Genomic DNA, 27877 nt, shown 5'->3' on the forward strand with positions numbered 1-27877 from the left:
TTGGAATTTAATACCTAGGTCCCAGTAATGGAGAGAGCCAAATCCTGTAAGTTGTCTTCTGACCTACACAGATATACCATGATGCCAGTTTATGGCCTGCTCCCAACAGCATATCTTTCTATTTCTCTGTCTCTCTTCTCTTCTCTCCCCATCTCCCTCCTTTTCTTCCTCTGTGTGAGGTTGCACACACACATACACACACACAAAGGACGATTTTAAAATTCTTTAATGTGCCAGGTGGTGGTGGTGTTGCATGCCTTTAATCCCAATATACAGGAGGCAGAGACAGTCAGATCTCTGTGAGGTTAAGGCAAGTCTGGTCTACAGAACGAGTTCCATGATAGCCAGGGCTACACAGAGAAACTCTCAAACTTTAAACTTCAGAATAAGGTAATGTTATGTTTCTGTTAGACAAAGTGAAATTTTTCTGGTATAGGTGAAAGAAATACCCTCATTAAGGGTTAGAGCATTGAAATAACTGACCCCTATGCCTTTCTCACATAAACATAGAGAGCTACACACAGACATTTCACTTACAAGGAAAAAAATAAGTGTGTTGAGAAATGAGCAGTGTTTGGTCATTTTCCTTCCATTATTGCCTCATAATAATATCTTCTTTTTTCCTTTTTTCTTTTATAACTGCAATTATGGTATCATTTAGGACTACAATTAGGACCTTTTAAAGATTGTTCGTGCTCAGCTATCCTCACCTTTTTTCTGTTTAGTGCTGATGGAGCTCTCGGTGTGAGCATCAGTGCACCAGGAGGTGCTATTGCTTCTGTGCCTAACTGGACATTGAGGGGGACTCAGCTAATGAATGGGACATCAATGTCTTCCCCCAATGCCTGTGGTGGCATTGCCCTGGTACTTTCAGGTAAGGATATTACATACTACTCTCTTTATTGTAGGCTATACTTTCTGAAGTTCTCATGGTAAGAGTGTATAGAATAGAAATGTCCTGGACACAAAATAAGATGTAAAGTAGAAAATGATTAATCTATTGAGTGTGTGTGTATTCAATCATTCAGGAAATAAAATCTATTGACTACTATTAATGATTTTCATATTTTAGTTCTGGAGCGAAATCATTGGATAGAACATCAAAAGTACTTTGATGATACAGAATTTATTGCAAAAAGCAGACGACTATAAACAAATTCAAAATACTAATACTACATTACCAGGTGTTGAATAGTGTGCAGTATTAAATAGGATGTCACCAGGTCACTTAGAACTTAGACTTCTGCCTGAAGCCTGTCCTCTTCAAGTCTTACCTCCCACCTGCCTCTTGTAGTTCACTCCTTTTCTGACTTTCTCCTCTGCCCAGTATGGATGAGTCGTACTGGGGAGTAGTCTGCCTCCATCCCCAGTCAGTCAGTAATCACCTGACAGTGAGTCAGACCTCCAGGACAGATCCTAGTCTACTCAATTTTACTCCTTCAAACTCACCAAAGAGTTCAAGGTCATATGTCTGTGAAACATGACAGGTGTTTTTGATTTGTTTAAGTTCCACTGGTAATTATAAAATATAATTGAGTTGAAAATTGCTGTTACCAACTATAGTGCTGAATCTATGATATTTTAAAGAAAATGCCATTACAATGACCCTAAGATGCCTGCTTGGTACATCCATGTCATATCTACATAGCCTGCATTGATGTGATTGCAGGTTGGCATGCAATGAATTTTTTTCTTAAAGTACTTGTGTGATGCAAGCAATTTAAATCAACTCTAATTTTTAAGAAAACATTTAGAAGTGAATGTTAAAAGAAGACAGCAGAAAAGCATACATGTTAACATCTTGGTGAAGGGAGAGTGTTTCAACTAGTGAGTTCATTAACATTAGTTTCTTAGGTGTTTGTTTGTTTGTTTTTAGGGCTGAAAGCAAATAATGTTGACTATACTGTACACTCAGTCAGAAGAGCTCTAGAAAATACTGCAATAAAAGCTGACAATATAGAAGTATTTGCCCAAGGACATGGAATTATTCAGGTACTGTTGTCTGTGTACTAAAATAACTAGAAATCATTGAGATAATGTTGTAAATACTGCTCTGTAATGGTGATTCAGCATGTCTAAACTCTAGATGTGGCCATTATAGAACTGTAATCAAAAAGGGCACAAAGGCTCTTTGTAGGTAAAAGAGTTTAACTGCATTTAAGTAAAAGAAACATTTGGAGTGTATAGAGATTAGAAAATCAAAGTGTTAAAAGTCAGACATAAGTTACTGAGTGATCTTAGATCATGTGAGAATAACTGTGAATGCAGTCTCAAGTAGAAATTATGCATCAATTAAATTTCAGAATGTTATTTTCTTTAAAAGCACAAATTTACTTTTCCTTTCCTTTCTCTTTCCCTCCCCACCTTACCCCCCCCTTTGGTTTTTTTTTTGTTGTTGTTGTTTTTGTTGGTTTTTCGAGACAAGGTTTCTTTGTAGCCCTGGTTGTGCTGGAACTAGCTCTGTAGACAAGGCTGGCTTCAAAACATAGAGATCTTCCTGTCTCCCACATGCTGGGATTAAAGGCATGGACTACCACTACCCAGCTGGTTTGCCATCTTAACTGTGTTATTGATTTATTTTAGAGAAATGAATATAGAAATTAGCTTTGCTACAGCTGAAATTTAATTGATGCATAATTTGTTGGTTTTAATTTAATTTTTTTTGTAATTCATTTTTTACACTCCATATTCCATTCCCTGCCCCTCCCCTACTACCCTTCAACTGCTTCACATCCCACACCTCCTTGTGACCACACCCTGTCTCCACGTGGATGCCCCCACCCTCCACCCCACCTGACCTCTAAACTCCCTGGGGCCTGCAGTCTCTTGAGGATTGTTAGGTGTATCATCTCTGATTGAACACAGACCCGGAAATCCTCTACTGTATGTGTGTTGGGGGCCTCATATCAGCTGGTGTATGCTACCTGTTTGGTGGTCCAGTGTTTGAAAGATCTTGGGGGTCCAGATTAATTAAGACTGATGCATAATTTTTAATAAAATATTTTCTTTACCTAGCCATTTACATGCTATCATTTATATTCTTTTAGGTTGACAAAGCTTATGACTACCTCATTCAAAATACATCATTTGCTAACAGATTAGGTTTTACAGTTACTGTTGGAAATAACCGTGGTATCTACCTCCGAGATCCTGTCCAGGTGGCTGCTCCTTCAGATCATGGTGTTGGCATTGAGCCTGTATTTCCAGAAAACACAGGTAAGTACTAGGGTGACAGTAAGCAGAAGCATTTGTATTTGTGGCTTAAATGAATTGTAAATAAAACAAGAATGCTGCTTTGCTTGTCTGATGTCTAAAGTAATGTTTATCGACCTTATCCAACATACAGTTCCTCATGTTGTGGTGACTCCCAACCATAAAATTATAACTATAATTTTGTTATTTATGAATTGTAATGTAAATATCTGTGTTTTCTGATGGTCTTAAGCAGTCACTGTGAAAGATTTGTCATGACCCAAACCACTCACTGTTCTTAGGAGAAAATACACATTAACAAGTGATTATTTTAAAACTTAATAGATTTGGTGGAAAATATTTCTTAGAGACCCCAGTAGCATAGCAGTTCATTCAGGATCTTGACAATGAAGGAAAAGAGTGGGCCCTGACCTTCAGTGGCCCATAATTTATTAAGCCTATAATAAAATTATAGCTTAATTTTCTTTCCATATCTCATTCCTTGAATAGAAGACAGAGCTTTAGGTGAGTGTGGGACGTAAACACAGCTGTGGGGAGGTGAGGAACTGTTCTTTTGTATCTGGCAGTTTATTTTAGTCAGCTGCTTGATCTCTATGTGCTGTGATACAAAAGGTCCACTAAGCTTTTTATAAGGCTTAGCAGTGATGGATGAAAATATGCGTGAAGATTCTGCATTTTTATTTAAGTTATAATTTTGGTATCCTGTCTAATGTATTATACAGTTGACCAAACTAAATTTTCTTGATAAAACATAGACCTTCCCAGGAAAAAGAGGAAATGCTGAGTCTAATTTTTTTTTTTTTTTTTTTTTTTAATGCCAGAAAACTCTGAAAAAATATCCTTTCAGCTTCATTTAGCTTTAACTTCAAATTCATCTTGGGTTCAGTGTCCCAGCCATTTGGAACTCATGAATCAGTGTCGGCACATAAACATCCGTGTGGACCCCAGGGGCTTAAGAGAAGGATTACATTATACAGAGGTATTGTAACATCTATTGTTTTTCTTTTCTCTTTGAAATGTTTGAAAAGGTGAAAGTAAATAATCCCTGATGTGCTTTCTCTCATTAAAAATCTAACCTTTTCACTTGCTAGATTTTCTAACTTTTCTGTATCCATTTAAGCAGTTAGTTATATAGTGTTGCATTCTTCTGTGAATAAGACTGGGGGGATAGAAATAGCAAAGCCTGCCTTTCTTTCTTTTCTTTTTTTTTTTTTTTTTTTTTTTTTTTTTTGGTTTTTCGAGACAGGGTTTCTCTGTATAGCCCTGGCTGTCCTGGAACTCACTTTGTAGACNTCTGTATAGCCCTGGCTGTCCTGGAACTCACTTTGTAGACCAGGCTGGCCTCAAACTCAGAAATCTGAGTGCCGGGATTAAAGGCGTGCACCACCACGCCTGGCTACGCAAAGCCTTTTTGATCAGGCCTCTGTACTTTGTTAATTATGCAGTGTAGCTAAACTTGTGCTGTGGTTAGCTTTACTATTTAGAGGAAACATTTGTTAAACCTGACAGTTGTAAATAAATACAGAATAGTATATAGCTACTCTTTCTACAAAATATTTATAATACTAAGTTTTAGTTTGAGGTAGAGAGTAATTAAAATGCTTTTTTTAAAACTTGATACCTTATTACCTGTTCATCTCAGTCATGATTTGCTATTTGGTTGCTATTTGCTTTGGGTTATTATATGAATTAATGTCAGTAATCTAGTATTAACTTACCTGCTAGACCTTTAAATTTTAAGACTAGATTATTCTATGCTTACATTACACCTTTTACTTATGTTTTGCAACTTTTTTCATGGGTGTTGAAACTTACCATTCTTTCTTCAAGGTGTGTGGCTATGATATAGCATCCCCCAATGCAGGTCCTTTATTCAGAGTTCCAATCACTGCAGTTATAGCAGCAAAGTAAGTAAGATGTTTAGCTTATTATTATGTATACATTGTTAATGCCTATATTGTAATACAGTATTGATTTTTGGAGGATTGCCTAGAAGCAAGTAACTAGAAAGATTAAGACAGAAGCAGGTAACGGTTCTGCTTCTAGCTAGCATCCTAGTTGGCATATAGTTAGCAATGCTGTTTCTGTTAATTATTAGTTGAGGGTATCTGGCATCTGCCCACTTTCTATTGAATGTCTTTGCCCATCCTACCACTGACTCCATATTGCCCAATTGAGAGGCTGTTTCTGCCTTCGTTGTACCTCTTTCCTCACTTACAGGGATTCTTCATCTTCGTCCTTTGCACCCTGCTTACCTTCCCGTGTCTGTGATTCTGCTCTCCTGATGCTTCTAGTTGCTTTCTATTTCCAGCCTTATTCTTTCCACCTCAAGCATCCTGGAATCAGGGAATTTACTTTGGTGTATTAACTTCCTGCTTCAAACACACCAGGAGTGTTCCTTAAGGATCAGGTTTACATTCCTTTAAAAAGCCCACAAGAATAACTTAGAATTAACATCTCAGATGGCTTTCCATCACTGAGTATACCAAAGTACACATTTTTAGCTATCTCCCTCTCTTGACACTCAATGGTTTCCTCAGTATTTATGCATTTGTTCCTTTGCCTCATTTGCTGGTATGTTAAATAGCCAGACTTCTGGGAATTCTCGGTGAGGGGATTTACTACCTTCCTCTCTTTAACACTTTTTACAAGCTCCTGGACAGGCTTCAGCTAATGTGTTCCAATTTGTTTTTCAATTTAATATATATCATTTGATTGCAAGCCGTATTTACACATTCTAAATACCTTTGGTGGGGGTTATTTGAGTTAAATATTAATTATGTAATGTATTCTAACATTACAGCCAATGAGGCCTACAGGATAAAATTGATGAGATTAAAATATCCATGCACATGGGAAATTTACATCACAGTTAAATTCTCTGTTACATGTTTTGTGTAAGTTCAGTGGGAATTTGGACAAGACTTTCAACCATCTGCAGGCTCACTCTTAGGATCCAAACCATTCTTCTATTTTTCTGTAACAATTCTTTTATGGAGCTTGCTATGTTAAATGTTTTTTCTTTCCCTACCAGTTGTTATAGAGCAAAGAAAGGGTTCTTTTTTACTCATTGGAATATTTCTAGCTACAAATAACAGTACCTCATACATAGTAGGTATTCATTTCTTATTTGTAAAATTAAAGACAATATAATTAAAGACAATATAATTGCAACCCACATTTTATTTCCATAGCACATAGTTACCCATTTGATGTTTACATTTCTTTGATTGCTTATGGAAGTAGTTTGGAGCATTTTGAAACTGCATGTGGGGATTCAGTTTATTATGTTTTACTCATACATCTGTAAGACTATTGCTGACATAAAATATAATGTGATTTTAAAATTGAAAAATCATAGCTGGGTGTGGTGGTGCATACCTTTAATCCCAGCACTTGGGAGGCAGAGGTAGGCAGATCTCCTGGGAATTTGAGGCTAGCCTGGTTTACAAAGGGAGTTCCAGGACAGCCAGGGGATACATCAGAAACCCTGTCTCAGAAAATTTTTATTTTTTAGAAATCAGAGTTGAGAGTCTTTGAATTTTGTAAAATTCCTTTAACAGGAGACAGCATAAGCTTCTTACTGTTTCTGTTACAATGTATAAAAATAAGTGAGTAGATCATCTGTGTGCTGCTGTCAGAGGTTATATCTACTGCTGTGTTACAGAATGAGGTAGTATTGTCCAGGGTTTATTTCTAGCAAACTGTTCACTTGCCTCTGTTGGATAACATCTAGAGTGTTGATGAGTGTATTGTTTATATACAGTTTTATTTTTAGAGTATCACGTTTAATTTTTTTTTTTTAAATTTTCAGAGTAAATGAGTCATCACATTATGATCTAGCCTTTACAGATGTACATTTTAAACCTGGTCAGATTCGAAGACATTTTGTTGAGGTTCCTGAGGGGGCAACCTGGGCTGGTAAGTAAAATTTGTTTCTTACCTTTTTATTTTTTAAATCTGTTAGAGAATTTGTAAACTGGTGGTGATGTGCTATTTCTGTGTTGATTTCCTGCTAAGAGTTCTCAGGAATTGCTCTTTGTATATCTATGTCTATGCTAGGCCCTTAGGAGGGCTGCTTCTAGAGGGTTTTTCTATAGAATACCTTATCAAAACTCTGACTGACTTGTTGAGAAAGAGGTAGAATGAAGTGGGAAGACTCCACTTTAGGGAATGAGTCTGGGCTCAGGTGTAGACTACTACTTAACTTGGAACACCTAGTTTTACATAGCTGACTTTCTATTTTAACTGATACTGCTTACCCTCTTCTGTAAGAATAGACAATCATAAAGTGTTTCGTCTGCGTAAGTTAATCTCTGTACTCTTTAACAGTTTGGTGTACTTCACTCTTAACAATTCGGTGTATTCAGTGACAGAAAGCTATTTAAGCTATAATTGTGAGTTGTCATTGTAGGCTATTTTATGGTCAAGTTGTGGAGCTTCCTGTGCTGCAGCATTTACATAAAGCCTATTGGGGTTCTATAGCTCAGGGCTCTGATAAAATCATTAATAGTAGTACTAAAGAGTAAAAATCCTACCCATAGAAGTTTCTTGTTTCTGCCTAGCCCTTGCAGTTTACCCAGAGTCTGTTTTCTTTAATTAAAAAAAGAAAAAGAAAAGCACTTTGTTAGTTATGAGTCAGTAAATATAATCTTCTTAAGATATATAGTTGTTGAAAACATGTAGGATTTGAGATTGTGGGTATTGTTATAAAACATTGAATGGTATGGACTGAACATGTTGTCACATCATTTCAGTGTTAGCTTACAAATGTTCTGATGGCTTCTATTTCACATCATTCAAAATACTATCAAAATATATATGTCCTCGTAGCAATTAGTTATTTTCCCCTCTATGCTCCCTGGTCTGTAAGAACCAAAATGAACCAAACCTTATTTTGATGCTCTTAAATTAGAGAAGTGTTCCTTAAATAATCTTGCCTCTTCATGACTTTGGTTTACATCTGGCCATGTAGTACAGTAAAGCTAATATATGGTGAAATTTCAGGGAAAGAAGTAGGAATACATACACGAGTAAGCAGGGATGAAAATTTTGGCATGGTAAATAAGGTTTTCTAAAATTATAATCTTTTTATTGGGAACTAATTTGTTTTCCAATTAAAACAAGAAAAGGGTTTTTGTTTGTTTGTTTGTTTGTTTGTTTCAAAGTCCTGGTTATAATTGTGTATAGATCCAGAAACAGTTTTGTTCTTTCCTAATGTCTGTAGTAAGGATTGATAGTGGTTTATTTCTTATTTCTTATTTCTGTATCATCTATACATATACTTTGTTCTTTGTTTCACAAACCTTACAGCTTCACTTTGAAGATCCTAGTTTAGGGATTGGAGAAAAGAATGGTTAAGAGCACTTGCTGCTCTTCCAGAGAGACCTGGATTTGATTCTCAGCACCCACACAGAGGCTCTCAACCTTTTATAACTCCAGTTCAAGAGTATTCCTCCAGCAGGCACCAGATATGCACATGTTGTATAGACATACATGAATACAAACTCATATATAAAATATACATAAATCTAAAACATACTAAAGAAGATATTATTTTTATTATCACCTAAACAGATGAAATTTTAATAATTTCATAATAATAATTAACCATTTTATGAGCATTTTAATTCTTGCCAGTTTAAAATTTAATTTCTTTATTTTAGAAGTTACCGTGTGTTCATGTTCTTCTGAGGTATCGGCAAAATTTGTTCTTCATGCAGTACAGCTTGTGAAGCAGAGAGCATATCGAAGTCATGAATTTTATAAGTTTTGTTCCCTTCCAGAAAAAGGAACACTTATTGAAGCTTTTCCTGTTTTGGTAAGTTTATCTAACAAGAAAATAGAGAGCACTCCCAAGACATTTATATGTTTTGCCTAGACCATGTTACAGATTCAGGTTCTTTTCATGCCTGTCAGATAAGGTAATTTAATGAAGAATACTGAAATCCAAGGCTGGCGAGCAGGCTCAGGGCTTGAAAGTACTTGCTGCCCTTGTAGAGGAGTCTGCTTCAGCACACAGCACCCACTGGGCAGCTTACAACCATCTGTAGCTCCAGTTCCAAGGGATCCTATGCCCTCTTTGATCTCCTCATGCAACCGGAAAGCACCAAATGCAAGCAAAACATTTATATCTGTAAAATAAAAATAAATCAGTCTTTAAAAAAAAAAGAAAAACTGAAAACCAAACCAGTTATCACAGTACTTAACTTTAACCCTAGTATTTGGGAGGCAGGAGAAGTAGGAAGATCTCCAAGACCAGCCTGATTTACATAGTGAGAATCTATGCTAATAAGTAAAATTTAAGCTGTGTTTCAGAAGTGAATTTTCCTCCTCTAGTCTCCCCTTCTTAAAGTGGAACTCCCCTTCTATAGTGGAACTCAGGGTCTGTGCATTCAGGGCAAGTAGATGAATTGTACCCCAACAAATATTCATCTCTCTTTAATTCTGATACTTCTGATAAAGAAATGTTCTAATCTTGGACCTTCATTTACATGGCATTTGTTATCTTACTTAAAGCCCTACTGTTAATATATAATAGTAAATATAAATAGATAATGAATGATAAAATATTTTGTTTCTTGCTACAAATAAAATTTTTGTTTTGAAACAGGTAATATTTGATGATATGAGGAAGAATTAGAAAACAAATTCATTCTTTAACATTCTCATTTTTATTTCCAGGGCGGGAAAGCAATTGAATTTTGTATTGCTCGTTGGTGGGCAAGTCTCAGTGATGTCAATATTGATTATACCATATCATTCCATGGGATAGTGTGTACTGCACCACAGTTAAACATTGTAAGTGCTATAACATTCTCATTATTTTTAGTGTCATTTTTGTTATGAAAAATGACTTCTGTGGTAGATGTAAAACTTAATTAGAAACTAATCTATAAATCTGAATATATTCATTCATTGATATTGAAAACTTGCATTTATGAACATATATATAAAATGTTGTCTATTAATATTTGAGAAATTAATTTTTAAATATGTTTTGTAGCATGCATCTGAAGGAATCAATCGTTTTGATGTTCAGTCCTCTTTAAAGTATGAAGATCTGGCTCCTTGCATAACTTTGAAGAGCTGGGTGCAGACGCTACGGTATCTCATTGTTTTAAGAGCTACAAAAGTTAAATGTTAATGCAAGAATTCTTTTATTGCTTTTTGTTTGTTTTTCTAATTTTTATCTATGTGATGCTAGTATATTAGAAAAAAGTTTTATTTTGCTGTCTAGGAATCCTCTTGAGTTTCCAAAACATGGTTCAGCATTGCTTTCTACCCTCACTGATCCTATCATCAGTAGTGTCCCTATATGTTAACCATTTCATTAGCAGTTGAGTCTGAGGCAGGAGACAAGCAAGTTCAAGGCTACCTGGATAACTCAAAAAGTTGAGAAAAAGGATTGAGGAACTGCTTAATAATAGTGTTCACTTTCCATATGTAGTACCCTCAGTTTAATCTTGGATATTACAACAAAGCAAATTAACAGTGTCAAATTTTTATTTTGTGAATTCATTGTTCATTGTTTGAAAAATTCAGAATCAGAAACTCTCATTGACAATAAAAGAAATTTGTCTCCTGAGTGTATGCCATAAACTCCCTGAGGAAGCAGGATTTTCCAATGTAGTGTTCTGCTGCTGATACCTTTACAGTGTCATTTCCTTAGGACAAGGACTAGCTATACCCCTGCATATGATGTGGCCCATGCCACGCCTATGCCCAGCACCAGCAAGTAGGAGTGAGTGTACACATCAGAAATGTTCTTTAACTCTTTTGGTAATCATTGCCCAACTAAGAACTCTGCTAAGAACTTTGTGGTAACATTTTTAAGTGTTTTTGATCATGAACTTCTGTTCATGTCTTTGTAGTATTGTAGCAATTTAGTTAATATAGACTATATATTAATAGTTACAAGATTGTACAGTTTACTATAAAAGACAGTTTAAGAAGTGATCTTCACCTTGCATGTTTAACTGCTTTCTTTAAATGAAGTCTTAGCTGGGCAGTGGTGGCGCATGTCTTTAATCCCAGTACTTGGGAGGAAGAGACAGGTGGATTTCTGAGTTTGAGGCCAGCCTGGTCTACAGAGTGAGTTCCAGGACAGCCAAGGCTATGCAGAGAAAAAAACAAAAAAACAAAAACAAAAAGTCTTGACTTAATTCAGTGATGCAGTTGCCTTGTTACAGCCCAGTAAATGCAAAAACCAGACCTTTAGGATCAAGAGATGTTTTGCCAAATAATCGCCAGCTTTATGAGATGGTCCTTACATACAGCTTTCATCAGGTATGTGTTTTCTAGTAAAATATACCTGTGTGGTAAATTCCAATCTTATGTACTATGAAATCACAGTTGGAAAGATGTGACTGGTCTTTGAGACTTCGTTTTTATTCATAATTTATTGAGGTTTTTTTGTTGATAGGACAGGTAACAGGAAGAAAGAAAAAGCATAAAGGAAGGAATTGCTACTCTGCCACACTGTTTCAGAGGGTACTCTCTGGGCTCTATGTGTCTGGGCTTGTAGTCCAGCAGTACACTGTACCGGAGCCCACCAGCACAAGTTGAACAATGTCTGAGGAGAGAGCAAGGATTAAAGATAGGAAAGGCAGAAAGAAGACAGAGGAGGACTGCTGGTCAGTACCACAGTAGCAGCAGTAAGACCTCTGTTCCCATCCAAATGCCTTTCTGTTCCTACCACTAAGGTCAATAGAATCTTCAGTCCTTCACCTTGAGCCTCAAGTGTACCACCTCTTATCATTCCATGCCTCAGTAGGCCAGGAAATATGCCAACAAATGCTGACCCACCTTGACTCTGTCTGGCAGGCAGACTATTTTTTTTTTTTCTTTCTCTCTGCTTCAGAGAAACGGGCAAACTATTACTCTGCTTTTAAAAATAGGCAAATGGCTCCAGACAGTACACAGTGGCAGTATGAACATTTAGTAGACTCAGCTCAGTTGACAAAGGACAGAGAGAAGGTACCAAGAAAAAAAATTTAGAACATGGCCCCTGCTTCCTCCAATGAAGCCCTCCCTCCTAGAATTTCGGTGATCTCCAAAACAACACAACATCACCAGCTGGGTATCAAGTATTCAGCATATGTGAGAGATACTGCACCTCTTGACCATAACACAAGTCTCCATTTTTAACACCTAGCCTGATTATGCTTTGCAAAGATTTAATAATCAGAGTTCTTGAGATCATTGTAAATGTTGGATCCAGGGGGGTTTTAGAGTCAATGAGATTTCAGTTCATTTTATGCTTACTTTATTGAAGCATAATGTGACTTTAGTCTTATTGTTACATACTGGTAGATAAATTGTTAGATTCCAGTTATATAAAATAATGAGACTGTGTTAGAACTATATATAGATTTGTTAGAAATGTGTGTGTGTGTGTGTGTGTGTGTGTGTGTATAGGAAGAGTACTAGGTTTATAGATTTAAAGTTTACAAAAGTGCATCTATTAATGCCAAGATAGTAACTATCGTATACTTTGAAAAGAAATAGTTATAAGAATATATTTTGAATACTTTTTTGAAAAGTGTTATTGGTATTATATATAAATCATATCAATAATTGTTATTTTTTTTTAATAGCCCAAGAGCGGAGAAGTAACACCTAGTTGTCCACTCCTTTGTGAATTGTTATATGAGTCAGAATTTGACAGTCAGTTGTGGATTATTTTCGACCAGAACAAAAGACAGATGGGCTCAGGCGATGCCTATCCACATCAGGTATAAATTATAAAAAGTAATAAATCCCAAATTTCTCGTTAAGGTATAACATTTAAAAGGTTTTTTTAAAAGTACCATAAAGTCACATTCAATTTTCTGACACCTATAGAAATCTCTTTTGCTCATTGTAGTTATTAAGCAGCAGACTTGACAACTTTTCTGCCATATACTAGAGGATGTTGCTTACAAGTACTGGCCATCAGAGCATTTTTAGCTGAGAAGGGACTACATTGGTGTCTTTGCACATGCTCGGCATGCACTCTTCCACTAGATTAGACCTCCAGTCCTAGTATATCTACCTGTTGCATTACTCCTCCCTCCTACACACTGCTTCTACTAAAGATAGACAGTGAGTGAATGGGAGAGCATAACGTGACGCCAGGTCTGAGTGGAACACAAGGGTTAATATGAGTACCTTCACATCTGAAATTATACCGAGCATTTGTTTTGTTTTGTTTTGTTTTGTTTTTCGAGACAGGGTTTCTCTATACAGAAACCCTGTCCTGGCACTCACTATGAGACCAGGCTGGCCTCGAACTCAGAAATCCGCCTGCCTCTGCCTCCTGAGTGCTGGGATTAAAGGCGTGCGCCACATTGAACTGCATGCTCTGGACACTGTTTCCCACTAAAGGACATGGAACTACTTGGGAATTTTGTCTCTGGTTGAAATTGTATTTGAAGAAATAGGAGATACTTTTCCTGAAATGCTCATGATTTTTTTGCTGAATAATAAAATAATTAAGTAGTAAAATAATAAAAATTATTTATGGAAGCTTTTGCATTTAAGGAACGATCCCAGTTTTCCTGTCAAGCAAGCAGCAATCTCATCACTATAGTTACATTTCACATTGGCTCAGAAGACATTGCTTCTGCAAACTACTGACAGCACCGCTGTTCAGTGAGCATGTTAGCAGCAGAGTGGGATGTAGTAGCTTTATAATCCTTGATCTCTACTGCCTCCTTGTTTTCCCTGCTTGTCATAAAGGGATGTGACACTCCACAGTGAAAATGTAAAGTTTTACAGAAGTCACACATGTGCATACACATGAATGTTTATTTTAGGTAATATACAAATCTAATTTTAACTTTTTGACTACCACTTCATGTTTCTTATGGCATATAAACAAAACTATACTTGCTTTTCTTATGTATAACACTGATTGTGTGAATATGTAGATACGCTTGGGGTCAGGCAAGCCACTTGATACTTCAAATTCTGCCCTGCTCACTAGCACCTTAGACTTTGAATATAGATGTCTCATACCTTGTACAGTCTGTAAATGGAACTGTGTCTTTTATCCTTTTACTCTCCTTTTACTGAACTGAACTTACTTTTTTCCAAATGTTTTCTTTTTTAGTATTCTCTGAAATTGGAGAAAGGAGATTATACAATCCGATTACAGATTCGTCATGAGCAAATCAGTGATTTGGATCGTCTCAAAGATCTTCCGTTTATTGTTTCACATAGGTTGTCTAATACCTTGAGCTTAGATATTCATGAAAATCATAGCCTTGCGCTTCTAGGAAAGAAGAAATCAAGCAGTTTAACATTACCACCCAAATACAATCAGCCATTCTTTGTTACTTCCTTACCTGATGATAAGTAAGTGCTGATGTTGATGTATGTTAGTCTACATTTATAATTTGCTATCATTTTAGTCTGAAGTTATTTCTCAGTTTGATTTTTGAAAATTTGGACATGGGAAATATTTCAGTTTGATTTTGATGGTTTTCCTCTAAGTGTTTTTGTGAAACTTTTTCTTTTGTTACTTTTTCCCTTTTTAATTCTCTCATTAGAATACCTAAGGGGGCAGGACCTGGATGCTACCTTGCAGGCTCCTTGACATTGTCAAAGACTGAGCTTGGAAAGAAAGCTGTAAGTACTAGTGTTTTACACTGAAAGTACCTGTTTAAAATTTTCCATCCCTTTGAAGATGGGCTTTCAAAGTCCATCGTTCAGAAGGGGTAAAAGAATACTTGCAGAGAGGGAACAGTAATTGTTTTTCTTTTTCTTGAGCTGTTAGTGAAGGTGGATTAATATTTGGTACCTTTTTAAATGTATCATTAAAAGGTACTTTATGTTCTTTTCCACAAGCCTCATGCCCTAAAGCTATTCCACCTCAGTTCCTGAAGTTCTTGACATCCAGATCATGATTGGTTGAAGCAAATGGGATATGTAAAATTATAGCATACCCTAGAATTTCAACCAATATAGTATAGATATTGGAATAAGTCAAGTTCTCTTCATTTGTTTATAAAAACCAATCTGAAGGATATTTATTAATGGATATTGGCTCTCACATTTGTGAAAGCTTGCTGTGGTCTACAAGACCTCAACAATTACGTGGATAGATGTATGGTGTTTCTTGTGATTCTGCTTTTTGTAGTTTCAAAATGATGCTTTTTGTTTCTAGTTTAGAGATAACTTATTTAAAACTTAAAGGTATTTATTTCAGGTTTTTCCATCTTGTTTTTATTACAGATTTGTTGCAGAGAATGTTTTTTATGTGGATCTGTCACCCTTTATCATAGGTCATTTTGGTGTAATACAATTCTTACATCTGTGCATTTCTCATTTAGCATTAGTTCATACAAAACTATGTAAGTCTACTTAACCTAATCCTGGGATCTATAAATGCTGTTGTCAGAGTGAATTCATCTCATTTATCTTGAAACGTATTTTTTCTTGTCACTGTTCAACGAAGGTCATATGTTCATAGCCATAAGGAGTAATTTGGGGATTTTGTGCTTAGAAAACGTTTACCTTGACATCTCTCAGGATGCATTTCATTGTGTACTCTTACCCACACATACTTCAGTGTCATTTGGAGTAAATCAGCACTTGATACTGGACTTTGTTCTTGAACTGATTTAAGAAATCCTCATAGATCTTTTTGGAGACTTACCTAGATGGCTGCTTCTATGGGACTTCAACTGAGTTTTTCACCCAGATGGTAGATAACTCATCTCAGAAGTCCACTTCTCATGGAAAGTATAGCAGAAAAGAATTATTGGCAGAAGTATTCTTATAAGAATTCAGAAATAGTACTTCCTGACAATACTATCAGAGGCAATATTGAAATTATAAGTGCTTGGAATTGACTGTTGCTAGCTTTCTATAGATAGAAAGGTTGTTTATAAGAAAATAGCAATAATCTAAAGTTATTGAGTATAATTGCCATTGGGTTCTTTATTTAAACTTTCCTCAGCAGTTTTATAATTCCTACATTTTGGTAGTTGGAAAGGAAGTGCCATTTTACCTCACTTTGCCTTTCATTGTAGCCCTGAGTGTTACTTTGGTTTTTTCTTTTTTCTTTTTTGTTTGTTTGGCTTTTTTTTTTTTTTTTTTTTTAAAGAATGATTTAGGCTTGTGTAATGGTCATGACCTCCTCTATACAATCAGACTCTGCAGACTGTCAGCTAAATTTAAATGTTTTTTTTTTAATGTTTTAATGATAATGGAATTTAATCACTAAATACTTTAACCAAAATGCTGAAAGAATTTTGCCTTAAAATGGCATATTTGATTGCATTTTTGTTTTTAAAAATTGGCATGGTAGTGCTGCTTTCTTTAAAAGCATGCCATTTTGGTCACAGATCTGACCCTTCTGAGTACTGTGACAACATACAGATGGAATGTTAAATTGGAAGAAAGTTAGGCAGAGGTGGTATCTCCATCCTGTGTAGATTATGCATGTTTTCTTACAGAATGTCGTTCTAACTCCCAGGGGCAGTCTGCAGCAAAACGACAAGGAAAATTTAAAAAGGTACTGATTGTCAGTTCTTAAAAACGATGTCTTAAAGCCTTATTTACATAGTTATTAAACTTTTTTTCTCTCACTATTATAAATCTTTATTTTTAAAGAATCTCTCCCTTAGTTTCCTTTCTTTATATTCTGCAGTATAGTTCTCTTAGTTAATACCTACAAGCAGTATTGACATAGTGTCTTTCTAAAAAAGGCTTTTTAAACCATACCCTATGGTTTATTTTCCATATTTATGGAATATGGAAACCATATTTATTAAACCATATTTTCCAATGGTATGGATGATTTTTATTGCTTCTCATTTATTGGTATAGATAAGATATCAAGTTAAAAAGTTTGAAATTTTGCATATCCAAAGTCATAAAGAGATGAATGCAATGGAGAGCAAAGTCATTATTTTTAAAATCTAGGACTGGCAAGATGACTCGATGGGTAAAGGTACCTGTTGACAAGTCTAACAACCTGAGTCTCATCTCCAGGACTCACACGATGGAAAGAGAGTTGTATTCTGACCTCTGTATGTGTACCATGGCACTCACCTGTGTACACACACACACACACACACACACACACACACTCAATAAATCAATAAATAAATCAATAAATAAATTTTTGAAATGTGAGGAAAATGTTAAAAAAAAAAAAAACTTCTATATGTGTACCATGGCACTCACCTGTACACACACACACACACACAATAAATAAACAAACAAATAAATAAAAATTTGAAATGTGAGAAAAATGTAAAAAAAAAACTTATATTCTAAAAGCCATTTTAAGTAAAATGATTTTGTTAATAAACTAGTCTCTGTCTGCTCTTGCATCTATCCTAGTTATGGGAGGACAGATACAAAAATTAGAGAATAAGAACTTCTAACTAAATAAAAGTTGAGTCTGTGATAAAAATACAGACAGATTTGATGCTATGAGTATTGATTCTACTTGATTTCTGTTAACATATGAGAGTCTGTATTGACTGCTGGACCCCCCATTTAACTTGAAGATCTCTACTCCGAGTACAGAGAAAGGGATACATTTGAGGAAGAGCCATTCAGTGGCCTATTTATCCAAGAGGTGTTGTAATAGAAGAAACAGTCGTGTTTCATAGTATTGGAATGTTGTCCACAATGGTTTTTTTGTGAGTATTGATAAGCTCTGGTACACCATGAAAAATCTTCTAGTTAACAAACTGAAGATGAGTATTTCTCAGATGGTTTGATTTGACCCATTTGGGCACAATCATAATCCATTTAATAGATCATAACCAAGCATTTAATGCATTGATATGTGCCTCTGAGTTGCCATGAAGACAGTTTAAAAAAGTTTGCCAGGAACTCAACTACAAAAGGAAGCATATTTCAGTAAGGTTTATTGAAACCTTACTGAAATATTGCATTTTCTTCCACTTGTATTTTTTAGTTGGTCTACAAAGTCTTGGGCTAAGGTTGTACAAGGTATAATAGATAATACTGAAGTGTGAGTTTATAATTACTGGAAGCTGAATAAAGCTCGTGTAACAAACTTGGAATCTAGAATTACTTCTGCCCATCCCTTCCTCTCAGTACAAGTACATGGCATAGTACAGCTCTTTTATAAAAAACAAATACAAAGTTACAAAGAGAAATACTTACACATATAATATAAAATAATTTACTTTTAATAAACCATAATTGCAGCAGTGATAAATCTTTAAAATAGTGAGCTTTTATAAAGCTTTTACTTTCATAACTAAATTAATAATTGAAGCACTCAAGAAACTGAGCCTTTTGAACCAGATCTAAGTGATGTGTTATGCTATCCACTGGGCAATTACTAGTTTTACAGGTAACATTGCTTCTGAAAAATATTCTCAGTTTGAACACTGTTGAAATCTTTATGGATGGCTTACAAAGACTTTTTTTCTTCTTCAATTTTAATACTAAGTTTCTTTTGTTGAGAACTCCATAGCTTTTCTACTATGAGTATTCTTGAATATCTTTTTTAAAACATCACAATCATTCATGATTTAAGGTACAAAATCATTAGTATTAAATTAACTATATACTGGTCCCTTAAGTGAGTTGAAAAAAATTATTAAAGAAAGAGTGTGATCATGGTGACACAATCTAAAACAACTCTCATTTTCCTTTTGATTAGGATTTATAAATACTGGATTTATAATTTTGATAATAGAAAATTCTTGTGAAGTATTTTTATAATGTTTTACTATATTTTAATTGTACTGGTTATTGATTTTTTTTTTCTAAGATAATAAACTTTTTTAATGATCAAGCTTGCTACAATAGGATTTTATATTTTTCTTAGGTGGTACTTTTTATCATACATTAACATATTACTCATATTAAATTCTATTTTCCATTTTCCATACTAAAACAGTAATAAAACATGCCTCATCTTTGAAATTCAGCAGAGAAATTACCCTCCAAAACATAGGTTTCTCTATGTGGAAGTGTTTCCCACTTTCTAGCCTGCTAAATGAAGAGGGACTGTCACGCAAGTGGTGATTTACAGTCTGTATAACATGCTATGTGAAGAACTTGATTCCAAAAGTGATAAAACTATATTTACAATATTACAATATTAAATATTGGAGACTCCTTATATCTTCCTACTTAGACAGTTGTGAAGCTGCTTTCTTGAGAATTTGATACTATAGAGTCAGGTTTTTCAAATACTTTTTTGCTTTGTCTGGGGCGATACCCACTCAAGAAAGTGATCTGCAAGCAACCAGTGGAGAAGAAAAAAAGCTGAGCATGGTGGAGCATGCCCATAATTCCCGTACTATCAGAGTTTAGGAGGAAGGACTCTGAGACAAAATCATGAATTCAGAGTCAACATGGCTTCTATTGCATGTCCTAGAGCTGGTCTCAGGAATAGAAACAGGATTGGTGTTGAGGAAAGAAGGAATGGTTAGGTGGCAGGGTCCTAAAGAAGCAAGCCCAACAGTAGACCTGTTTCTTTTTCTAGTCTTGGACCTTGTGTGAGTTTTTCTTCCTGGGCTTTGGCTCCCTTACCCAGAGAATATAACAGTGGGCTGCAGATAAATTTCTAGCGCTTTCTCATTTCTGTTTTCTGCTTTTTAAATGGGTCATGAAGATGTGGTGGTGGTTATTTTACAGTGAAGTCATAATAAAGCTACAACAGTCATTCCTCATATACTATTGTATCATTTTATACCCCATAATTGAGTATCAGATAGTGTTAAAATAGATGTCTTGCTTACACATAAAAGTCCAATTTGTGGGTCTCATGTTTTTCTGAAATAATGTCAAAAGGGTAGTATATATCCCTTTGGTAATATAAGTTTGTTCTAATGTTAGAAACTTCATTAAAATAAATGTAGATATTAACTTAGCAGCATTTGAATATAAACTTGGAAACAGAATTTGAAAAGCTTACTTAATGACTAACTTGAGGACAGTTTGTTGCTAGAAATTAAGTGTAAGCATTGGTCAATATTTCCCAAGCGATGTATGTTTATAGGAAAGATTTATACTCCATAGACAAAGTAATCAGCTACCTTTTTTCTGCCATCTTCAAAACAACTTTCTCAGAGTTGTAGGCTTAGTCTCCTCTTCTCTGTATCTTTAGTTTTTGTCTCAGGATAGTACTCTTGCCAAGGTGATTAGCAGGCTCCTTGCAGCCAAGCCTCTTCTACATTATTCACCATCTTCCATCTGGTTTAGCAGTTGATCACTCCATTCTTTCGTTTGTTTGAAACTCATTAATTTATTCTGTGTGAGGAGTGGAGGAGAAAAGGAAAAGAAAAAGAAAGGTAAGGATGGAAGGAAGGAAGTCAGTTTTCTCCTTCTATTAGGTAAGACCAGGAATCAGATTCAGGTTTTCCTGCTCAGCAAGCACCAAGCACCTTCCTGTCTCAGACATCTTGCCAGCCTTACTGATTCTTTCCGCATGGACATCCTCAAAGTTTTCAAAAACCCAAATTCCTTTTAGTTGTTCCTGTCTTAGAGCATCTTTGGGCCAAGCAATAATACCAGATCTACTCTATTCTATTCTCTTATTTCTGTTAGCCTTATTCATGTCATTACTGTAAGCACTACTGGCAAACATTCTTAGCTCTGCCTTCAAAGAATATCTGTTCATTTTCTTTTGTTTTCTCAACTTATTATTTAGTTCCACACAATGTAGGGAGTCCTAGGTTTGTTTGCTGGTTTGTTTTCCTACCTCTACTTTTCTGTAGTCTGTTCTCAAGACTTATATCATCAACAGTTATAAAACATAGCCCAATTTTTAGCATATATATAAGATCAAATCATTAAAAAGCAAAGTCTTTAATCACTGCCTTACATAAAATATTTGATAGGCTTCTTTATATATTTCAAATAGGATCTACATTTTTAACCATGTCCCATCAAACTCTCTGTGGCTGTAGCCCCCTTTCTTGGTTTATATAACTTTTCATAGACTGGGTTCAGGTTTTTGTATTTGTTCAATTTCTATTCCTAGACTAACTCTTGGGGGGGGGGGGGGGCGGGTGCTTTTCATCTCTTCAGTTAGGTAATTCAAATTTATTCATTTATCTTCCCTGACCTTTCCATTACCACTTTGTTTGCATGGTTTTCCTATCTTACCCAGCAGTCACTGTGTGTCCTTTATTGATTCATTTTTGTGTATTATATGTCACTATCAGAAATTATTTACTTGTGTGTTTATTGTCAGACTAACTCTAGGTAGAACATGTATTTATAAGTATGTGCCTTCTCTGCCCTCTTATTAAGAAAAAAAATCTTATTTTAGTTTTAACTTGTTCAGCTTTAATTGTGAAAGTACAAGGTACACTGTAATTAAGGTGTCAAGTACAACTAAGAATGAGAAAGACACTCATAGAGAAAAATTCTTACCTCTTTTATTTTAATGGAATGGATTAAAACTTCAGTGTTTTTAAAGTTCAGAGGGAAAACTCTAGTAATTACAGATTGGTATTCTTTATATTTTTGACCCTTCAGATTTGGAATATAATTCAGGCAGGCACAATCCATATTACAAAACTCTTAGCTTTTGACAATGATTTTTAAAGTGTGTGAAATGAAGTGTATTAACCTAAAACTTTCTTTCACCTTCCTAGGATGTGATCCCTGTTCATTACTATCTCATACCTCCACCAACAAAGATTAAGAATGGCAGCAAAGATAAAGACAAGGATTCAGAAAAAGAGAAAGATTTGAAAGAAGAGTTTACTGAAGCATTACGAGATCTCAAAATTCAGTGGATGACCAAGTAGGTCATTTTAGTGGGTTCCAAGACCTTATCTTCTTTTGCCTTAGCTTCATTGTACCATTACTTACCCTGCACATATTCTTATTATTTGCTGGGGGCTTAGGTCCAGCCTAAAGACCTTATATGTCCTCCCTCCATCAAAAGTGCTCAGCTCATGAGCTGGAAAAATAACTCAGGAGTTAAGAACATACACTGCTTTTCCAACAGACCAAAGTTTGGATCCCAACACTATATTAGGCAGATCAAAACTACCTGGAACGCCAACTCTATAGATTACATATATATATATATATATATATATATATATATATATTTGTCCCCCTCTTCTAACTTCTGTGCACACCCAAATACATATGATAGACATCCACACAAACACAAGAGCATTGTGAGTTCCCACTGAGCCATATCTCCAGCCCAATGTCAATGTCTAGTTTCATCTAAATGTTTTATAGGACTCTTAACTGAAGTAATTTTCAGATAGATATATTTGTGTAACTAGTCCCTATAATAATTATAACTTACATTATAAAATATTTTTAATGACTACAACTGTAAAGCAATGTTTACATTTATTTTTAACCAAAATTTGCTTGTAATTGAAAATTACTAATAAGACTCTTTTACATAGGCTTGATTCTACTGACATTTACAATGAATTGAAAGAAACATATCCTGCTTACCTTCCTCTGTATGTCGCACGTCTTCATCAACTGGATGCTGAAAAGGTTAGATATAGTAATTTTTTACTAATTCGCTTTTTGTACAATAGTAGCTAAAGTTTGTAATTTTGAGGTAAGGTGTATCTCTTTCTGCCCTCTTTTCCTGCCTACTGAAAATTAATCTCTTCCAGTTGATATGCCATTAAGATAATGATAAGAACTCCACTCCTGTTCAGTTTTGATAATGAAGTGCAGTATGTATATGTAATAATGATGTAAAGACGGGACTTGAATGGTTAATACAGGAAAAGTACAAGGTCTGATTTGATGAGTTGTCCTGGGCAAGTGGAAATCTAAGCACTTTCAGTAACTACTTCGTTACAAAAGTTTTTATAATTCCAGGTTGTCTAATGTGGACCGTAGGCTAGCTGTTGTTACTCTTAATGGAAGTTGAAACATGCCAAAATCATGAAGGTTTAGAGTGAATTAAAATAGAATATTTAAAGGAGGTCCCTCAAAAGCAGTTTGACAAAAGAGAAAATAACTAAGTAAACGATTGAAGATGGTTATAGCTAAGTAAGAGTCTTGGTTATAATACTTTCTTTCTAATCCTTATAATCTTTCTTATTTTAATGATTATTAGCTTGGGAATGAGGATTTGGGGGAATTTTACTTTCTGCTTTTTTGTGTGACATGGCATAAAATAGAGATTGTTATCTCTAAAATCTTAATGATATGCTAGAAAGGCATTTTCCTTGTTTAAAAATAAGTCATTTTGGTAAACTTTTTATATTTGTTTTATTTTGAGTTCTGAACTACAGACTTAAGTTAGGTATTGTTACCCCTCAGCCTGTTTTCCAGGAATACTGGAAATGGTAAAAGTCACATTAGAAGATAGTACAGACCTCTAGACCTACAAGGAAGTGACGTACAGTTTCATGGCTGGGACAGTAGAAATACAAATATTTCAATGCACTATTTTATACACTTCTTTATTTCCTACCCAGGAACGAATGAAAAGACTTAATGAAATTGTTGATGCTGCCAATGCTGTTATTTCTCACATCGATCAAACCGCTCTTGCAGTTTACATTGCCATGAAGACTGATCCCAGGCCTGATGCAGCTACTATAAAAAAGTACCTAACCAGTAAATAATCTTTCTTGCATCTCATTCTTAGTTATTTGTTTTTAATAATTAGGGACTAGTATTAAAGATTTTTTTATTTCTTTTAAAACATACAGTTAGGATTGACAGTTTTTTTCCAACTCCCTCAGAAATTTCATAAATTTCTTCAGCTTTTTAAAACACAGCACAAGAAAATAACTCATGCTCAGTCTTTGGTTGGTGGTTTAGTCTCTGTGAGCCCCAGTGACTCCAGGTTAGTTGGCTGTCTTGTGGTGTCCTTGACACCTCCAACTTGCTCAGTCCTGTTCCCCTCAACTTCCCCAACAACTCATGATGATTAGATATGGCTTGCTGCATATTTTCCATTAGCTGCTGGATAAACCATCTCAGGAGACTCTGCAAGCATAGCAGACTATTATTTTTAATGTCATGGCTAGGCTCTTTCCCATGGGATGGGTTTCAAGTTGGGCCAGCCATTGGTTGGCCATTTCCTTAAATTCTGCTCCATCTATATCCCTGCACATCTTGTAGGCAGGATAAATTTTGGGTTGAAGGTTTTGTGGGTGGGTTGGAGTCCCCCTCCCTCCACTGGAAGTCTTACAAGTGACCAACCACTACAGTCTTCATGTCCCCAGCTGGTAGGAGTCTCCAATAGGGATACTCCTATAGACTCCTGGGAGCCTCCTTATCTCAGATTTCATCCCAGAGATGTCCCCCATTCACCGACTTACATTCTCTCTCCCATTCCCCAAACTTCCACAATGCTCTGGAGACCTGTTCCCTACCCCACGCCTTCCACGCTGTTCCCTACCCCACGCCTTCCACGCAGTTCCCTTGCTTCTTGCACCTCCATAGCCTATTTTATTTCCCCTTCTGAGTGAGATTCAGTTATCCTCCCTATTACTTAATCTCTTTGGGTCTATGGATTGTATAACATGGTTATCCTGTAATGCTAGTGTCCACTTATAAGTGAGTACAAACCATGTTTGTCTTTCTGGGTCTGGGTTATGTCGCTCAGAGTGATATTTTCCAGTTCCATATATTTGCTTGCAAATTTCATGCTGTAGTTGTTTTTAATAGCTGAGAAGTAGTCCATTCTTCATTTGAGGGACATCTAGGTTTCTTGCTATTGCAAATACAGCTGCTATGAACAAAGTTGAGTAATTTTCCTTGTTGTATGGTGGGGAGCATCTTTTGGGTATTGCTGAGGGGTGATATAACTGGCTCTAGAGGTAGAACTATTCCCAAGTTTTTGAGAAACTGCCAAATTGATTTCCAACGCAGTTGTACAAGTTTGCACTCCCAATAATAATGGGGAGTATTCTCCTTGCTTCACAACTTCACCAGCATGTGATGTCATGTCACTTGAGTTTTTAATCTTAGCCATTCTGACAGGTATAAAATGATCTCAAGAGTCATTTTGATTTCCATTCTCCTCATGATTAAGGACATTGAGCATTTCTTTAAGTGCTTTTCTTTGTAGAGAATTCTGTGTTTAGTTTTGTACTTTATTTTTTAATTGAGCTATTTGTATTGTTGATGTCTAACTTGAGTTTTTAGTATATTTTTAAATTAGTCATCTGTCAGATCTTTTCCCATTCTGTAAGCTGCTGTTCTGTCATATTAATGGTGTCCTTAGCCTTGCAAACCCTTTTCAGTTTCATGAGGTTAATTCAGTTAATTTAGTTTTTCTTAGTGTCTGAGCCATTGGTGTGTCTGTTCAGGAAATTGTCTTTCTGTCCCAATGAGTTCAAGGCAGTTCTGCACTTTATCTTCTGTTAGATTTAGTGTATGTGGTTTTATGTTTAAGTCTTTGATCCATTTGGACTTGAGTTTTGTGCAGGGAAATAAGTATGGTTCTATTTGCATTCTTCTACATGCAGACATTCAGTTAGAACAGCAGTATTTGTTGAAGATGCTTTCTTTTTTTTATATTGTATGGTTTTGGCTTTCTCAACTATTAAGTGTCTGTTGGTGTATGGGTTTATTTCTGCACCTTCAGTTGTATTACATTGATCAACCTGTCTGTTATTATGTCACATGGTTTTTATTACTCTTGCTGTGTAATAACAGCTTTAAGTCAGGGATAGTTATGCCTCCAGAAATTCTTTTGTTGTACAGTATTGTTTTAACTATCCTAGGTTTTTTGGTTTTTTTCTATATGAAGTTGAAATTGCTCTTTCAAGGTCTCTAGAGAATTGAGTTGGAATTTTGGTAGGAATTGAGTCTGTAGACTGCTTTTGGTAAGATGACGGATTTTTATTCTGTTAGTCCTGCAGAGAATGAGCATGAGAGATCTTTCAGTCTTATGAGATTTTCTTCCATTACTTTTTTTAGAGACCTGAAGATCTTCTCATACAGGTCTTTCACTTGATTGGTTAGAGTTTCTTCGAGATATTTTTATAGTCTTTATGACTACTGTACAGCATGTCGCTTCCCTAATTTCTCACTTGGCCTGTTTATCATTTGTATGAAGGAGTGAGGGCTAATGATTTTGTGTGTGTGTTAATTTTATATCAGGCCACTTCGCTGAAGGTGTTTTTCAGCTAGGAGTCCTCTGGTAGAATTTTTGAGGTCCCATATGTATACTATATTGGATAGGGACAGAGTGGACAACTTGTCCCTGGTTTTAGTGGAATTGATTTTAAGTTTCTCTCCAGTTAATTTGATGTTGGCTACTAGCTTCATTTTGCTTGCTTCATTTTGCCTTTATTATGTTTAGGTCTGTGCCTTAGGTCCCTTGATCTCTCCAAAACTTTTAACATGAAGGGGTGTTGTATTTTGTCAAAGCAGTCTGATAAGATGATCATGTGATTTTAATCTTTCAGTTTGTTTATATGGTGGATTACATAGATGGATTTTTGTATATTGAACCACCCCTGCATCCCTGGGACAAAACATAATTGATCGTGAATGGTAGTTTAGATGTAACCTTGGAGTCAGTTTGCAAGGATTCTGTTTATTATTTTTGCATCTATGTCCATAAGCAAAATGGGTCTGAGGTTCTCTTTCTTTGTTGACTCTTTGTGTTGTATAGGTATCAAGAGTAACTGTGGCCTCATAGAATGAATTTGATAGTGTTCTTTTGTTTCTATTTTGTGCAATCGTTTGAGGAGTATTGGTATTAACTCATCTTTGAAAGTCTGGTAGAATTCTGCACTGAAACCGTCTGTCCCTGGCCTTTTTTTTTTTTTTTTTTTTTTTTTGGTTGGGAGGTTTTTAATGACTGCTTGTATTTCCTTAGGGGTTATTGGACTGTTTTGATAAGTTTCCCTCATCTTGGTTTAACTTTGGTACATGTTCTAAAAATCATCTATTACATCTAGATTTTCCAGTTTTGTTGAATATAGGCTTTTGTAGTAGGATCTGATAATTTTTTAAATTTCTTAAGTTTCTATTGTTATGTCTTCATTTTCATTTCTGAGTTCCTCTGGTTTGTCTCTGTGCCCTCTAGTTAGTCTGGATAAAGGTTTATCTATCTTGAATTTCTCAAAGAACCAGCTCTTGTTGATTCTTTATATTATTTTCTTTGTTCCTAAAAGACTGATGTTAGCCCTGAGTTTAGCTATTTACTCCCCTCAACTCCTCTTGGGTGTATTTGCTTCTTTTGTTCTAGAGCTTTCAGGTATGCTGTTAAGTTATAAAGGCACTGAGTGGTAAGATAGATTTTTTTTTTCCTCTTAAGACTGCTTGCATTGTGACCCATTAGTTGGGTATGCTGTGCATTCATTTTCATTAAAGTCTAGAAAGTCTTTAATTTCTTTCTTTATTTCTTCCCTGACCAAGTTTTCATTGACTAGAGAGTTTATGGGCTCTCTGTTGTTTCTGTTTTTATTGAAGTCCAGCCTTAGTCCATNGTGATCTGNTAGGATTCAAGGGATTATTTCAGNCTTCCTGTATCTGTTGAGGTTTGCTTTGTGTCCGATTATATGTCAGTTTTGGAAAAGATTGGGCAAGGTGCTGAGAAGAAGGTATCTTCTTTTGGTTTTGGGTTAAATGTTCTGTAGATATCTGTTAAATCAACTTGGCTCATAACATGTTAGTTTCATTGCATCTCTGTTTCGTTTCTGTTTCGATGACCTACCCATTAGTAAGAGACAGATGTTGAAGTCTCTCAACTATTGCGTGGGGTTCA

General features: G+C 35.5%; 1 protein-coding gene across 4 annotated transcripts in view; it reads left to right on the forward strand.

The window, feature by feature from the left end:
- Positions 1-27877, forward strand: part of Tpp2 (tripeptidyl peptidase 2) — a 71025-nt gene that overhangs the window by 37643 nt on the left and 5505 nt on the right. The window contains exons 11-27 of one of the 4 annotated variants that reach the window (XM_021178932.2): positions 726-874; positions 1877-1992; positions 3048-3216; positions 4035-4192; positions 5044-5120; positions 7028-7134; positions 8880-9034; positions 9898-10014; positions 10220-10320; positions 11406-11502; positions 12813-12950; positions 14309-14553; positions 14748-14826; positions 16679-16717; positions 21804-21955; positions 22584-22680; positions 23622-23752. In XM_021178932.2, coding sequence (XP_021034591.1) covers positions 726-874; positions 1877-1992; positions 3048-3216; positions 4035-4192; positions 5044-5120; positions 7028-7134; positions 8880-9034; positions 9898-10014; positions 10220-10320; positions 11406-11502; positions 12813-12950; positions 14309-14553; positions 14748-14826; positions 16679-16717; positions 21804-21955; positions 22584-22680; positions 23622-23752 — 2127 coding nt within the window. Of the gene's footprint in view, positions 1-725; positions 875-1876; positions 1993-3047; positions 3217-4034; positions 4193-5043; positions 5121-7027; positions 7135-8879; positions 9035-9897; positions 10015-10219; positions 10321-11405; positions 11503-12812; positions 12951-14308; positions 14554-14747; positions 14827-16678; positions 16718-21803; positions 21956-22583; positions 22681-23621; positions 23764-27877 lie in introns of all 4 variants that reach the window. The other 3 variants (XM_021179078.2, XR_003835974.1, XM_021179004.2) reach the window with 3 other exon arrangements.

Source organism: Mus caroli, chromosome 1, assembly GCF_900094665.2.
Source record: "Mus caroli chromosome 1, CAROLI_EIJ_v1.1, whole genome shotgun sequence".
Taxonomy (NCBI): Eukaryota; Metazoa; Chordata; class Mammalia; order Rodentia; family Muridae; genus Mus; species Mus caroli.